General features: G+C 58.9%; 1 protein-coding gene and 1 pseudogene across 5 annotated transcripts in view; both read left to right on the plus strand.

Annotated features, from left to right (window-relative positions):
- Positions 1 to 16514, plus strand: part of CABIN1 (calcineurin binding protein 1) — a 143188-nt gene that overhangs the window by 122999 nt on the left and 3675 nt on the right. For all 5 annotated transcript variants that reach the window (XM_011355988.2, XM_023528306.1, XM_011355990.2 and 2 more), the window contains 5 exons: positions 7352 to 7515; positions 8178 to 8274; positions 9107 to 9781; positions 11096 to 11170; positions 14048 to 14330. In XM_011355988.2, the coding sequence (XP_011354290.1) occupies positions 7352 to 7515; positions 8178 to 8274; positions 9107 to 9781; positions 11096 to 11170; positions 14048 to 14330 (1294 nt within the window). The remainder of the gene's footprint in view (positions 1 to 7351; positions 7516 to 8177; positions 8275 to 9106; positions 9782 to 11095; positions 11171 to 14047; positions 14331 to 16514) is intronic.
- On the plus strand, positions 10321 to 10439 carry LOC111737122 (annotated as a pseudogene).

The raw sequence follows: 16514 nt of genomic DNA on the forward strand, positions 1-16514 counted from the left end.
GTGTCTCTGTCCTACTAGTAGGGATTCCTGTTGCGGGGGTACCTGACCCATCTACATGACCCCCCGGTCCATGGGGTGTGCTTAGCTTTCTGCAGATTTGCCAGGCTGACCCGCCCTAGAGGATCCAGAGGCCACTCCAGAGCACTCCTGAGTCACGCCTCCCTGGCACTCCAAGGGGACTCATCTGGGCATAAACTCCACAGAGCCTGCTCAGACCTCAGCCCAGAAGCCACACTGGGGACTTACTCAGAGCTCCCTAGAGTTGCACTGAAGTTGAGCGGACTTGGAGGCCTGGGTTTGTGGCTTTGACCTGGAACATTCCTTTTCTGGAGGGTCCACAAGCAGGCCAGTGAGCCTGCCTCCCTCTCTGCCTGGCCTGAACTCTCATGTGGTCAGGTTTCTCTCCCTCCACCCTTTGCTGCAGGTGCTGCAGGAGCACCCTGAGACTTCATCCCATCTCACAGGTCGTGAACCCAGCAGGAGGTCAGGCTTTGTTCAGGGGTCCCAAGGTGCTGGTGAGCAGGGAAGATGCAGCCTCTCTTGTCCACCCACCCATCCCTGGGCAGCTTAGAGTCCAGTGGACCATGGCAGGCAGGCCAGGATTCAGGCCCCTGGGACTGGCTGCTGACCTTAAGAGCTAGATCAGCCATGGAACCAACCTGTAGGTAGAAGTCCACAAGCAGACACAGGCCCCTCTGGATTGGTCAGCCTGGGGTGAACTAGAGAGGAGAGAGTCCACCGCGTGTGACAGACCACCACCTGCCAGCTACCTGCCTGCTGCCTGGTCAGGCAGAGTACCCTGAGTCTCAGCGCTGTTAGCGCCTCACTGTCTTATCCCCCAGTTCCTCCATGAGGCAGCCAGACCTGGCTCCTTCGAGGCCTTGCTGGCTGCTCCCAGGTGTGGCTGCTCCCTCCTCTTCTCTCCTGCCGTAGCTTTGCCGGGTGCTCCAGCAAGCACAACAGTGTGGAGAAGGGGCTGCATCTGAGTCCATAGGTATGACAGCAGGGAACAGCAGAAGGAGCCCAGTGGAGTCCCAGAAGACCAGGGCTGGAGACCATTCCCACAACAAGGGCCCAAGGGACTTGATTCTGAAGCCTCTGAGGCACTCAAGTGCTGGCAGGGGTCGCCAGCCTCCCCATCGCTCTGCGGGCCCGCCTTCCAGTCTCAGCCTGCTCCTGTGAGGCGGGATCCTCTGGTCTTCAAATGCCCTGGCTCAAAACTGAAGTGATTCAATGTCACGGTCCAGTTCTCTGTGCTTCCATTTCTCCATCTGTAAATCACAGGTCACACCGCTGACTCCCCATTCCATTGTAAGTGTTCACAGAGCGGGGAGTCTGGCCCCTATGTCCTGGCCCCACCCCAGGGCCACTGGGCAGCTTCAGGCAGGTCATCTGAACTCACTTTCCCAATCTGGAAAATGAGGAGTGGGTTGGTGACACACTAGAACTATCCCTGCCAGGTGGACGTGAGATGAGTCTGAGTCCCCACCCAGCCCCGAGGGCCTGAGCCTCATCCACCTTGGCACAAGTCCGTGCCCTGGGTCTTAGTGTGGACCAGACAGAGCAGAGCCCGACTGGGCCACACCTCCTGCCCTCCTTCTTTCCTGCTCTGGCATTTCCAGGCCACTTGTTTTCCCCAGGGGGGCCTGTGCCTGTACCTTTGGAGTTGAGGAGGAGCTGTGACTGAAAGGTGGGGTCCAGGAAGGTGATTGGTGACGCTGGGAACGGTGGAACAACCATGGTGGACAGTGGCCTGAGTAGTGGCCCAGCAGAAGGCAGTGGGCTTACTGTGATAACCAGAACTATGTCTGGATCTGTGGCCTCAGGCTGCCAAGCTCTGAGTTGGCCCTGGGCATGGTGAAGAGTCTGTAGCCATAGCCCCATTGGTGCACAAGGGCCTGGGGTCCAGGAGTATGGATGGGTGGGGCCTTCTGGTAGTCAGAAAGGTGTGGACTGGCTGGTGGATCAGGAATCTGGGGAGAGGGGAGCCTCTGCCCCTCCAGGAAGAAATTCCTCCCACCCCCCCACCCCCCACCTCCCAGAACACAGTGTTCTGGAGACAGCATGATCTGCGGGCCTGAGTATGGCCTTGGCCTGGCCACCAGGAATAGTGCTCCATGCCAGGGGACATCTGCTGTCCATCACCTCCCTGGGGTGCTACCTGCCAGATTGTGGTGACCGGAGGCCAAGCCTCATGGCCCTCCTGCCCAGGCACTGACCCTGCCCTGCTTGCCATTGCCCCTTGTAAGTAGGCAGTGCATTTGTGAGCAAGAGCACAGGCTGACTTGGCAGCACCCACACCCTCCACTGACCCAGCGCCCCAACTGTGGCAGCCGGCTCCACTGTAGGGCTCAGTTTCTAAAGCTCCGTTTCTTCAAGCACAGCAGGAGGGTGCTGGAGACTCAAGGCCGCAGGGAGGGTTTGGTAACTTGTATCAGAGTCTGGGGCTCCATGAATTATTCAGGTGATTAGTCTGTCTCTGTGACCTCATCTGCCAGTCAGAAGCTTGGAACCACTGATGAGTTGGGGGGTCAGCTGAGATGCTCCAGATGAGGCGCTTGGTACATGGGCAGAGCTTTGAGCACAGTCCCAGTGCTTCTAAGTGCCCTGAGGCTGCCGCCGTGTGCCACCAACTGCCTGAAGCTTTCCAAGCAGGCATCTTCTGAACAGGGAATTGAATATGTGCCTGTGGAACGGGGTGAGGGGTCTTGGGGGAGAAGGGCAGCCAGGCGGGGGTGCTGGAGGTAGAGCTGCGGGGGGCCTGAGTCATAGACCCCCCAGGCCCTGCTTGGCATCAGTGCTGCCTTCCCTTTAGGGGGAGCCCCATCCCAGACCCTCCTCATGGAGTCACTGTAGCCCCTTGCTCCCACGTGTGGCCATCCCCCACCTGCAGGTGCCTGTCCCCTCCCTGGGGTCCCCTTGGTTTGCTCAGGGACTTCCTTGCCCTCCATGGGCACTGTGTGGAGGTCCAGCTTTTCCTGAGGGGCTTTATGGGAGCGTTGGGGAGTGGGACATGTCCTAGCCGTCTTGGGGCTGCTGGTATCCGGGCTGCGGCTGCAGACAGATGCCCAGCACTGCTTACGTAGGCAGAAGAAAGACTTGTTGGCTGGCTTGCTACGCTGCCTGTTTGTGACTCTTCCTGGTGACTCCATGCCCTCAGGCCAACTGTCCCTGAAGTCCAGCCTCATGGCTGCAGGAACCTCCCCAGGGCATATGTTATCTGTGGTTCCCTTCTGATTTTCAGCCTGTACTTGCAGCCTGATTTGTTTGGTCTCCATCTTTTCTGAGATAGATGGTATTAGGTTACGCCTGCGTGCACATATCTGGAAAGGAAACGGATTGATAGGGAGCCGTCCTGTGAAGAAATACAAACCATGCCCTAGGACCTGTGCTGCAGACTAGACCTACCCTCACAGGGTGTGTCTTAGCTCTACTTGGGGATTGGCCAAAAGCCCCTCAGGAGTCTGGTTCCTGGGCACAGGGACCCTGTACCTGCCCCCGGAGTGAAGACCGCAGATGTGCATAGCCCATGGAAAGGCTGCTCAGCCAGGCACTTTAGTGGCTGTGGTGTAAGGTGGCCCACGGGCCCCAGATGTGAGGAGGGAATCCACCTGCAGGCCGGGCTCCGCGGCACTCCGGCAGTGTGGCCGAGGGCAGGCTGCCCCTCCCTGGGCCTCGGGTTTCCACCTGCAAAATGAGCCAGTTCCACCAGCTAAGTGTGCTTGAAAATGTGCACGATTGTGTAACTCTGATGCCAGCGGATTCCTCAGTGGGTAGCATCCTGGGAATTGGGGCAGGGGTGCAGGAAGAAGGGCGGGGGCGGGAGGGCATTCCCAGAGGGTGAGATATGCAGGCGAGTGGTGACGAGGAGCGTGGCAGGCAGATCCGCCTCAGTGGGCATCCAGAAAGCGTCTTAACTGAGGCATTGCCTCGCCTCAAGGAACAGATGGTAGCCCCTGCTTCCCTCCGATTCCTGGTGGGGCTGGCAGTGTCAGGCTGCCCCTCACAGCCCCAGGTTAGCCCACTTCAGCGGGCAGCCTGGTGGGCCATCCAGGGAGTTTTTTCAGCATGTTCATTGGCTCATTTTGGCACATACTCCTCCAAAGGGAAACACAAAACAAAGAACAGGTAATTGTCCTGTGTCTTTGATTCCAGAACTTGGGAGCAAGAGCAGGTGTTTGGGACCCCTCTCTGCAGAGGCCTTACCCATGCCTCCCACCGTCTGCTAAGGCCACTGTGCCCGCCTGGCCTGCCCTGCAGAGAGCCAAATGTGTTTTCCCTCTGGCAGTGCCTCCTTGGCCTCCTTTTTCAGTGGAGAGAGGAGAGCTGGCCCTTGCCTGACCAGACGCCCGGCCCCATGCACCCCTGCGCAGCTGAGGTCCTGCCAGCCCTGGTGAGCCTGCCGCTCACTGCCATGGTGTTGGTGACTTGCCATCATTGCCTTTTCGGTAAGGAGGCACAGCGCCACCTGCCCACTTCACCCCCCCAGTGTAGGGCTTGTGTGCACACTCGGAGCTCTGAAGAACATTGGTTTCGCTGACCAGAATTGTCAGAATTGTCAGAATCGTCTCCCACTTACCTTGGTCTCGAGTAGTCCTAGCAGAGTCTTAGGAGGCTAGCAAGCCAGGAGGGCTTCAGAGAAGAGATAGCATCACAGCTATGCAAGGGGGCAGTGAGTCTTGAGTTGAGGCAGGAGAAGTGTGAGGGGCAGCATGGCTCAGGCTTCAGCTGAGATAGGGAAAGGGGGCCATTGGTCAAGGTGGTAAACAGGAGGGATGCAGCCATATTATCTTTTTCCAAGCTGGCCCTGGCCACGTGGATGGATATGGGGGGGTTGGGGCAAGAGTGGGAGGAAGAGTCAGGATGAGGCCTAGGCTGGAGCAGGGATGTTAGGTGCTTGAGGTGCAGGCTTGGGTGCCAGGGAGGAGCAGGGGATGGGGGCAACCCTTGGGTTCCAGCACAGCATGAGGAAGAGGATTTACAAAGGTGAAACAGGTCACTTCCAGAATTGATGAGCTCCCCAGATGTGTGGGCCGAGGTGGGTACCCACCTTGCAGGTGTAGGGAGAAAGCATTAGGCTGAGACACCCCAAGTGCCTGGAGCCTCCCAAGGCGTCGGCACCATATCTGAGACCCCCATGACCCCTGCCTGTGCCCACCCCTCAGCAAGGCTGACCCCAATCCTTGGCAGGCCTGTCTTCAGGCCCCTCCCCTCCTCCAGCCTGTGCCCTGGTTCCACTGGCCTGGATGGCAGGGGTGACATGGGAGAAACAGGGCCACTTCCCAGGGGAGGACCCAGAAAAGTCAGTACCTCCCTTCTCACACATCTACCCCCAAACACGATTTGTAGGGACAAATGTAATCCTTTGTTCATTCTCCCTGATAGTTAGTTCCCTTATGAGCAGCTGAGAGAGACCTCTGAGCCCAGATCAAGGGTCAGAAATGACCTCCACATGTACTTTGAGTCTCCAGAGGCTCTGAAGGGAAGGGCGGGGGGATTCCGTGAATTCCAGGGTCATTTGGACCCTGTGGTTGACTGCCTGGTGTGGAGCAGAGTGCACCTTTCTGTGCCTGCAGAGGAGCGAGATCCAAGAGTGGTAGAGTCAGAATGAGCCCAGAGGAAAGATCCCCACTGGGCTGTGGCCCTGGGCCAGCCCCAGAACACACCATGGCGTCTCTGCAGGTGTCTGGGGGGTGCTTCCAGCTTCTCCCCACCTCCTTCCTGTAAGGTGCGGAAAGGAACCAGTGGCCAGTGGTGAAGACTTTCCTCTGGGCTCATTCTCCCTATCGGGGGTGGTGAGGGGCCACCCTGCGACTGCCTCTAGTGCCGTGTGACCCTGAGGACCTTTCTCTGAGCTCTGCCCTCCCCAGCGTCACTGTGCGAGGCTGTGCTGAGGACCAGTGATGTCTGTAGTACTTCAGAAGGACTGGGTCCTTACTGCTGGGCCTGAGAGGTGATGGAGATGGCACCTTCCCAGCCAATGCCATCACACCTGAAGGTGGGGGACCAGGGCTGCACGGGTAGGGACAGCTGCTTGACGCCTTCTTGTCCTGAGCTGCTACAGGAGCCACATCGACCGAGTAGGAAAATGCAACGTTGGTGTCAGAGTGCTGAGCGAAGGTAGCCTCAGGCCCCCTGTTTTGTCCGAATTGGGCGGGGGGGAGTTGCTGCCTTTTCTGGCACTGCTGGAGATGGAGGATGGCTGCCAGCTCCACACAGCCTCCCAGCCTGCCCAGGTGGGTCTTCCATGTCCAGTGTGAGCTGGTGACCCAGTGTGGAGGCTGCAGGAACTCAGAACCAAGGGTTTAAGATCCTCTCTTGCCTGAATGGCTCAGGTCGGGAGGTTCCCTGGCTTCTCTCCTGGGACTGCTGGAGAGGGAGGTGCTGTGAATAGTCATCAAGCATCCAGGGAGCGGGGCCCTGGGAGGGGCACAGCCTGGACAACTTGCCGTGGGCCCCATGCGAAGAGGAGGACCAGGCCGTTCTGGGCAGGAATTTCTCTAGGGCATTGGCTGCAGGGATCTATCTGGGATCCTGACAGCTCCTTTGAGGCCCTGAGGTCCTGCCCTAGACTCCTGGCACCACAGTCTTAGGCCTGCTCAGAAGGTGCGAGCTCCTGTTCACTTGTCATTCAGTCCCTGGGTCATCCTTCCCTTCATCACACCTCAACTGTACCTGAATGGGTGTCAGATGCCATGCTGGGTGTAAGGTCGCCACCAGGAACCAGACTTTAGGGCTGGCAATGGGCAGGGTGCCCAGTGCAGCAGCAGGTTAAGCTCAGCAGAGGCAGAATGGAGAGGGCAGGGGCTCTGAACTTCAGGCAAAGGCAGGCAGGTGGGAATCAGGCATCCTAGGAGCTGCGAGGTTTTTGGTCCAAACCTCAATTCTTTGGACACTGCTGGGTGGGATGCACGTTGGAGAGGGTGAGGGATCTCACACCTGATCCTATCTGGAAGGCAACAGCTACCAGAAGTTCACGGCAACCATCTTTTGACCCTCAGTTCACCTCCAGGAATTAGTCCCATTGCTGAATTCATAACTGCGCAGACACGTACGCGCCGGGCTTCTCCCAGTTGCTGCATTTGGTCAGGCACGACCTGTGTGCTTCCCACAGGGGACAGATCAAGTAAACATGTGCCATGCAGAACAGTCATTCGAAAGAGAAGGGCGCACAGCAGTACATTTATCCTTTTCTGCCATTTATGCGGGGAGCAAGCGGGGGTGGCTTTACTCCCATCCCCTTAGAGACAGGAGGTGTCGGGGAGCCCGTGATGGGGCAGAGTCCCTTCTGGCATCGTGGCAGTCCAGTTGCAGCAGCCTTTGTCATACGCCCACCCCATCTATCTCACAGGGCATCTGGCGGATCCCCGTGGATGAGATTGACCGGCCAGGCAGCTTCGCCTGGCACATGAACCGCTCCATCGTGCTGTTACTCAAGGTGCTGGCCCAGCTCCGGGACCACAGCACCCTGCTGAAGGTGTCCTCCATGCTACAGCGGACCCCGGACCAGGGCAAGTGAGTACAGCATACCTGGATCCCGTCCACCCAGGGCATCTCTACGCTGGTTGGGGAACCCAGACTAACCCTTCTCCTCAGGGGCCTCTCAGTTCCAGAGTCGGGAACCTAAATAGCGTTGCCCCTGTCCCGGGCACCTAGGGCAACACATCATTGCAGGTGAAAGCCAGTAATAACAGGCCAGGCAACAGGAGGGCCCGGGCCTCAGAGGTAACCAAGGATCCTTCTGCCAGAAAGGATGGGGCAGAGAGGATCGAGGGACATCTGCTACAGCGGCCACTTGCAGGAGGTGTGAGAGATCCCAGGAGAGGCACAGCTCAGATGTGGTCCGGCCTGAGCCTTCACACTGCCAGCTGAGCCGGAAGCTGTCCTCCATGCCTGCACTGCCTCCCCTCCCCCGTGTCTCATTCACCTGCCCTGGGCCAGGAGCTGGGGAGGGGCCTGCAGCTGGGACCAGGAGAGCACTGGGACAGGCTTATGGGAGAAAAGCCAGAGATCCTCAGCTCTCGCTGAAGGCAAGCTTCTGGGGAGCAGACCCCAGGCAGATGGGCAGGGGGGACACTGAAGAAGCAGTCTCGGGGCAGGGAGGGCTCAGGTATCCAGCTGTGCTGCGTGGCTCTGACACTCTGCCACCCTCTCTGGCCACCCCCGTGTGCCTGCAGGAAGTATCTACGAGATGCTGACCGCCAGGTCCTGGCACAGCGGGCCTTCATCCTCACTGTGAAGGTGCTGGAGGACACACTGAGCGAGCTCGCAGAGGTATGCCGCCCGCAGCCCCTCTCCTTTCCCCGGTGGCGGCCCAGGTCCTGCCACTCACACACCAGTGCCCTTAGACAGGTCCCCGTGTCTCCACCTGCGGAGCAACACCCTCCTGCCTCCCCGATGGAACGAATGCACTGGCACTTAGTGAGGTCCTGACTCACGAGGCAGACATGGACTTGTGGTCAGCGAGGGTGGCAGTGACGTTCCCCAGGTTGCTCCTGCCCAGGGCTCCCTGTCCCAGCCGGGTGAGCTCAGGTAACAGCAGCTGTAATGACAAAGCAGATGGCAAAGCTGGCTGTCCCCTCACCCAGCTGGCTTCCCACACGCTGAACAAGGCCTCTGAAAGCACCCTGTCACACGGTCCCTTCTCACCCTCTGAGGCAGATGCAGTCCTTGTCTCATTTCACAGCTGAGCACCCTGAGGCCCAGGAGGTTAGGTCTCCAGCTTAGCAGGTGGCACTGTTGAGACCTGTGCCAGGGCAGTCTGCTGGCAGTGCCACCTGAGACCCTTGTTTTGGCCTTTGTACACTGGGGTCACATGAGAGCCCATGACAGGGGGACTCGGCCCTGTGCCCGTCGTGGCCAGGCCTGTTCTTCCGCAGCAGTGCCACCACCAGAGCCCCGTTGGCCCCTCTCAAGGCTGGAGGTCCAGAGCAGGGAGGACCATCCTCAGGCGGGTCTCCAGGCGCAGCCCTGGCCCACAAGCAGATGGGCAGAGCCAGAGTGGCCTGGACAGCAGAGGCCCGGGAGGGGCACACCTGGTGCCCAGGCATGCTCTGTTGTGGAGACACCGAAGAGATGGAGTCTTTGACCTTCCATTTTCTCACAGGGGTCAGAACACCCAGGGCCCAAGGCCTGTGGCCTCCCCGGAGCCAGGATGACCACCGACGTCTCCCACAAGGCCAGTCCCGAGGATGGCCAAGAGGGCCTCCCGCACCCCAAGAAGCCCCCTCTGGCTGATGGCTCGGAGCCAGGGGCCGAGCCAGGGGGCAAAGTGTGTCCCCTCAACCACCGGCCTATGACCATGGATGCAGGAGACAGCGCAGACCAGGGCGGGGAGCAGAAGGACAAGGAGAGCCCCCGGGCAGGGCCCACTGAACCCATGGACACGGGCGAGGCTGCTGCTCGCCGCTTGGACCCAGAGCAGGCACTGCCCCTGCCACCAGGCCGCTCCCCTCGCGACCGGGCGCCTGAGAGCCGGCCGGCCGAGCTGTCCCTGGAGGAGCTGAGCATCAGCGCCCGGCAGCAGCCCAGTCTGCTCACACTGGCCCAGCCAGCCCCCACCGCCTCAGCCACCACCACCACCACGGCCAGGGTAGGCAGCCACCCCGAGGAGCCACCCCCACGGCCCAGCCGCAAAAGGAAGCTCCTGGAGGACACGGAGTCCGGCAAGACCCTCCTGCTGGACGCCTACCGTGTGTGGCAGCAGGGCCAGAAGGGCATGGCCTATGACCTGGGCCGCATTGAGAGGATCATGTCTGAGACCTACATGCTCATCAAGCAGGTTGGTGTCCGTGGGGTGGGTCTGGGGTTCTCTTCTCCTAGAGGGCCGTGCCCATTCTGCCCAGGTGTGCCAGGGCCTGCCCTTGGGCATCAGTGTTAGATGTCATTCCTGCCCCGCCTCTGATGTCCACTTCCCTACATCTGAGGTTTCTTAAAATGTACGTGCCATAGATTTCGTGTCAGATAAATGAACGTGTCAAGCCATCGTGTTACAATTTTGTCACTATACCTCACTAAAACTGAGTGAAATGTGACAATAAAAAAAAGAACTTTAAAAAGTCTGTATTCAATCTCGAAGGAAGCGAAACCACTTTGCAGAAATCTTATCAAATCCAGCACAGGAAGATGGGACCCCCTGAATCCCCCACAGTGACAGGGCTCTAGAATACTTCTTCAGAGACCTTTGCGGCTGTCATCCGAAGGTGGCTGCAGCGCCCTCAGGGTGTGAGGAGGCTCTGTCGCCCTTCTGATTTTGCCTTCCTCTTTTTCTTAATGCATTAGGCACGTAGCTTTTCCTCTATTTAAAATGGTTTCCACAAAGTCTGTGGCCATGCCACTCTGAACGTGTCCGATCCCGTCTGATCTCAGAAGCTAAGCAGGGTCGGGCCTGGTTAGTACTTGGATGGGAGACCACCGAGGAAGACCAGGTGCTGTAGGTGTTAAAAAAGAAAAGAAAAGAAAAGAAAGAAAATACAATGGTTTCCACAGGAAGAACCCCAGAACTGCAATGACTGGCACAAACGGGGTGACCATCATGATAGGCAGTTTCTTCCCAAACTGTGTCAGTTTGCAATGCCACTTTCGAGAGTGCCTGTTTTATCAACGCCTCACCAGCTTCCAGTGTTAACTTGTATTTGTTTTTGTTGCTGATTAATTAGGATAAAAACAAGCCTTACATTCCCTGCCAAGGGTGGGCCCTCGCCCTGCATTGCCCACCCCAGTATGGCTGCTCCCGACACTCTAGATCGTCTCCCTCACCCTGCCCACCGCTCATCCAAGGTGGCCCCCACACCTCCCTGGCCTCGTTCCCACCTCCCTGTGCCTTGGCTCTCAGTCTCTGGGTCAGATCAGACCTGCCCACCACCCAGACCTCAGATTCCAAAAGGCCCTGCGTCCTGCCAGCCTCAGCTCCGGAGGATGTAATAACACGGCCACAAAAATGATCTTGACGTGGACAGATGGACCAGAGCTGTGGCCCTGGGGGGCAGACCCGGGAGATGGATGGACATCTGCCCGGGCTTCCCAGGTCTTCATAGGAGCTAGTCTGCAAGTTCCAAGTGACAGGCCCTCTGACCTCAGGCATTTCTTTGCTCAGGTGGATGAGGAGGCTGCGCTGGAACAGGCTGTGAAGTTCTGTCAGGTGCACCTTGGGGCTGCTGCTCAGAGACAGGTAAGCCTGACCCAGCGGGCCCCATGCCGGGGTCCCCAGGCTGCAGGCAAAAGAGTAGGTACACCCCAGATAGGGACTGTTCCTGTGGTCAGCGGGGCTGAGGAGAGATGGGCGGGAGGCAGCTGAACCTCACACCCACAGGGAGCCCCTGACCACCGGCTTGGGTGGGGCACCATCATATGGTGGATGGAGCCTTGGCAGGTCCAGACCCCAGCTCTGTGTGTGTGACTGGAGGGGTCCCCTCACCTCAGCTACCTTTTCTGTAAACGGGGAAGATGACCTCACCTGGAAAGGTTACTCCATTTAGGACAGAGAAGGAGGAAGTGATGTTGCAGCCAGATTAAGAGCCAAGTGGGTGGGGGTAGTTGGCGTTTATTCTGCAGGGGAGGGAGCAGGATGGTGACGTGACCTCACTGTGTTTTAGAAAGACCTCTGGCTGTTGGGTGGGGAGAATGGGCTCATGCAGGGGCCAGGTGAGTGACAGGTGGGGCCAAGAGACCTGAGAAGGTAGGCTGTAAGACTTGGTGACAGGAAGGAGGGATGAACCTCCCAGATCTCCTAGATCTTTGCCTGGGAGGGCCCTAGCCAGGGCTGAGAATCTCTCAAGGCAGAGGCTGAGTAGGCAGAACGGTCAGGGGCCCACGCCCAGAGGGGTAGTCCAGGCTGGAGCCCTGAGTATAGGTGTCCCCGAAGCCACTGATGTGGAGCTGGCAGAGGGCACAGGTGGGGCTAAGTTCCGAGACCAGTGCCAGCTCGGAGAGAATCCTGACAGGACTGATTGGTGTCCAGGAAGGAGAGCGCGCCCATGGGCTGGCCGGCCAGCATGCCGGGGCAGCAAGGATGGGACCAACTGGATTTGGGGCTCAGAGACTAGGGCTGGGTTTTTGTTGTTGTTGTTTAATTAAAAATTATTGGGATAACGTGGATTAATAAAATCGAATAAGTTTCAAGTGTGCAGTTCAACAGTATGCCATTTATATTGCATTGTGTGTTCATCCCCCAGAGTTAGATTTCATTCCATCACCAAATATTTGACCCCTTTTGCTCTTATCTACCTCCCTCCTCCCCCACTGCCTCTAGTAACCACTAATCCACTGTCCAAGACCAGGGCTATTTTTGAGTAGTTGGGCTGGGGAGGTGCTGGGGCTGAAGGAGAGAGGTCTCCCCGGGAGAGACCCAGCTCAAGGGACGGCCCTTTGGGCAGGGTCTAGCCAGCAGAGAAAGGGAGCACCCTCTCTGAGGCATGGTGGGGGGCACCCCAGTACCCCTGTTCAGTATTGCTGAGCAGGCATCTTTCTGCACCCCACGTCGGTGTTTCTGCAGGAGTTACCCTGGGCCAGGGTCACTGGGTCAAATGGCAGGGACTTGCCATCTGAATAGGTGCAGTCTCTTGTCCCCAGGGTGGGGCCGACTGCCCTTGGCCCGACTGCCCTTGGCTCAGTCGCACAAGCGAGCAGGCCTTGCCCTGCAGCCCTGGGGCTTCTGCTCAGTGGATGGGCCACAGACTTCTGCCTGGGCTCTGGGTCTGAGGAAGCCTAGGGGTTCAGCCTTGACCAAGCAGGCTGTGGGCTGCACGGGTGGGCCAATCCCCCAGCCCAGAGCCAGACTCCCTGGAGAAACGTGCCCTGCCAGCCAGCAGTCCCCACCACTCTGTTATTGCCAGAGTGACAAAGGGGCTCCCATTCCTTAGATGAGGAGATTGATACCCAAAGAGGACCAGCACCCTAATATAATACTGTATACAACTGTAATTGAAAAACTAAAAAATTATTTTAAAAAACTAAACAAAACAGAGGACCAGCACCTAGCTACAGCCTGGCCTGCCAGAGGAGCCCAGGAAAGGACGTCAGGAAATCTGCCTAGGGACAGTCACAGCCGTCCCGGGCCCACCTCTGGCCCGTGCTGGAAAGAGGTGGCTGTGGCCTTCAGACCCCGCTGCTCCTGCCCCTCAGGGAGTGTCCATTTTGCTGAGGGCATGTCCCAGTTGTCGTTGCAGCCCAGAAGGAGCTCTGGACATCATTGGAGGCTCAGTGCCATCACCTGCAACTGAGGCCCAGGAGGACAGGGACGCAGAACTTAACTTCCCTCTGGAATATCTGCTCATGAGAGACAGGACTGTCCTGCCCAGCCTCCCACTGGAGGCCTAGACTCGTCCCAGACGCCCACCCCTGGCAGTCTCAGGGTGACCGCACCACATGCAGCTGGGAATGGCGTGTCTCAAGCAGGACAAATGTCAGAAGAGGCAGAGTCCTCAGGGGAGCCCGCTATCTCAACCACCGAGGTGCCCCCGACAGGCATGAGAGTCCCATACTGGGGTCTGAGGGCTGGGGATCCACTTACATGCTGTCACACAGCCCCTCAGCTCTGCTCTGGGCTTTACTAGTGCCCTGTCCCCCCTTGCAGCATGTCGCTGCAGGAGCTGTGCTGTCACACCTGTTGGGAGAGGGTGGGCTTTCAGTGCGGAGTAGATGAGGCCCGGTGGCAGAGGGAAGGAGCTATGTAGACCAACACAGGGAGGCCCCACAGGGATAGAAAACTGAAGGCCTGTGGTGCAGGTGGCTGCTGGGGCCTCTGTGGCCAGGCTGCAGGCAGAGAGAGGGCCAGGTGGGGGACAGCATTGGACACCATAACTTCAGGGCTGCAGCCTTGATCCCAGGGAGCTGACTCTTGTGGTGGCACCCCAGCTCTCTCAACCAGTGGCCCTTGGGAATTTGTCCTCGAGGACTGACCTTTGCCACTTCAGTCCCCACATCAGGCACTGTGGTGCTGTGAGTGAGGGCTGCGTTGGTGGTCCTGGGCCTAGACAGGTGTCCTGTGGGGCCATATGGGCTCAGGGCTGCCGAGCTAGCCTTCCTCACCTCCCCTTTGTCCTCACAGGCTGCAGGGGACACACCCACCACCCCAAAGCACCCCAAGGACAGCCGAGAGAACTTCTTCCCTGCAGCCGTGGCCCCTACACCCCCTGATTCTGTGCCAGCAGATGCTCTCCAACGGCCCAGTGACACCCACACCAAGCCTCGCCCTGCACCAACTGCCACCACAGCTGGCATCACCTGCCCTTCCTCAGCATCAGTCTCCACCCCAGACCCATCCAAGGACCCTGAGTCCCCCCGGCCACATGGGCCTGAGGTCACCCCCAGCATGGCCTCTCTGGGCCCAGGTGAGTCCTATCCTGTCCATCTGGGGTGTGAGGCCTGGCTGAGCCAAAGCTTGGCCCAGGCCCTGGCTGTCAGCTGGCACCAAGTCCTGCTCCTTGCCTGGAGAATGTGGGTGGGGGGTGGGAGGGGTGGGCAGGACAGCCTCCAGCCTGGAGATCCTGAGGAGCACTTCACAGAGGTGAGGGTGGGGGTGGGGCAGCCCTGCTGGTCTGCTCATCAGCCACTAGCCCCAGTGGGCACATCCTGCACCCACCACTGTCTTAAACCAACTTTCTGGTGCCTCAGTCTCCCCATCAGTAAAAAGTGGATGATGAAACCACCCCCCTCACACAGATGTGGCCAGAAGGGGGAGAGGGAGGGAGGGAGCATGGACATCCTATGGGTGTACCTAGGCCTTTGATTTCTCCTCCCTCAGAGCCTTAAGATAAATAGATAAAGAGATAAAATAGAAGGAGATTCTGGAGGGGAGAGGAGGTCCTGACCTTGAGCAGACACGTGACCTCAGGCCTGTGAGCAGGCCCTGAGCCCCTGCTGAGTGGGGTCAGACCTGCTCGAGTCCCCATGCCCCGGTGGGCAAGACTGACACCAGCCAAGATGGGGGCAGAGACGGTTGGTGGGCTGACGAAGGAAAAGGGACAGGGCAAGGCGTCTCCATTAGTGGGAGGGAGGGTGCCCTTGTTTCTTCTAAACCCAGGATGCCACTGGGAATGGCAGCCTCCGGCAGGGGCAGATAAGGACCAGGGAGGGGCAGATAAGCCTGAGACCTTCCCAGGAGGAGGCCCTGAAGTGGAACCTCAAAGGCCACTGGGCAAGAGGAGAGCGAGCAAGGCACTGTAGGCCTGGCGGCAGGTGGCTCCTGATGGGCCAGGCGCTCAGTACTCCGCCCCCGCCCCACCAGCTCTCCCTGCACGTCCACGCCTGCCTCGCGGAGTGACCTGTCTGTCTTTTTGGGCTGCCACAGGTGGCTGGTGTTTGGCTGGGCTGGCCATGTTGGGATGGGTGTCCTCAGTGGTTTCCAGAGTTTTCTGGGCTGGTCCCAGGGCCAGGCTAGGACAGGCACATCTCCCCAGAATCCCCTCTCCCAGTAAAAGCACCAGGAAGGAGCAACCCAACAGGGTCCCGGTTCCCCACATGTGACGGGGTCGCCTGGCAGTGTGGCTGCATCTGCCACTCCTGGTGACCAGTGGGGTAGGTTCGGGTGGACAGGGAGGGCGGAGCCTGCCCCGCAAAGGTGCCCAGAAGACTAGAGGGTGGGGTGTGCAGGCCTGGAGCTGAAGCTGGGGAAGGCAACACACGAGGTCGTGAGCCACTTGAGAGATCAGGCATTGTCCTCAAGGTGTAAGAGAGGAGGGCAGCCTTAGAGGAGACCTTGATGGGCGCTCTCCCCCAGGGGGAAAGGCCTTTTCCCAATGCGGGTGTCTCTAGCACAGGCCTTCCAACCAACTCCATCCAGAGGGAAGGTGGCTAGGAGTGTCCACTCCTGACTTTCTGCCTGCAAGGGCCTGAGACAGGTGAGGGTGCTCTCAAGCTTCCCTGGTCACTAGGGAAAATATCACCCACCCATCCAGGCCAGGCTGACCAGGGCCATTGGCCTCATAGATGCACCCCATAGGGGAGCTCACGGTCAACCATGGGCATCAGGGGAGGCTCCTGATCATGTGTCTCCCCTGGCACCGTCTATCACTGCCCACCCCCCCACCACCTCTGTGCCACACACATGCAGTTGCTTGCTAATCTCCTTGTTTGTCGGGTGTCTGTCCATCGCAAGGCAGGACCTGGGTTCCTGCTGACTTACCAGCTGCTAGAACAGTGCCTGGCCCAGCAGTGAGTGAGGGTCACTCTCACTGAGGCAGTCAGGCCTTCAAGGGTGGGGAGAGCAGAACAGGGGGAAAGAGTGGAGAGGGCACTGCAGGCCGCAGGACCAGCCTGGGTGAGGACTCGAAGGGTGCTGCCCACTCATGTAAGGTGCTGCCCACCAAGCAGGGTTGAGGTGCTGGAGTGCTGGCCTCATGCCAGTCAAGGAGCCAGGGAGAGTCTGAGCCAGGGCCAGAGTTCTCCCAGGACACTACTAGCCTTAGGGACCCAGCACCCAGGCTGTGAGTCTGCCCAGGGGAGCAGGGAGAGTTACCTGGATACTTAGGATGCCAGCCTGGCCACCTGCTTCCCACAGACAGAGAACCTGAGGC

Source organism: Pteropus vampyrus, unplaced genomic scaffold, assembly GCF_000151845.1.
Source record: "Pteropus vampyrus isolate Shadow unplaced genomic scaffold, Pvam_2.0 Scaffold23, whole genome shotgun sequence".
Taxonomy (NCBI): domain Eukaryota; kingdom Metazoa; phylum Chordata; class Mammalia; order Chiroptera; family Pteropodidae; genus Pteropus; species Pteropus vampyrus.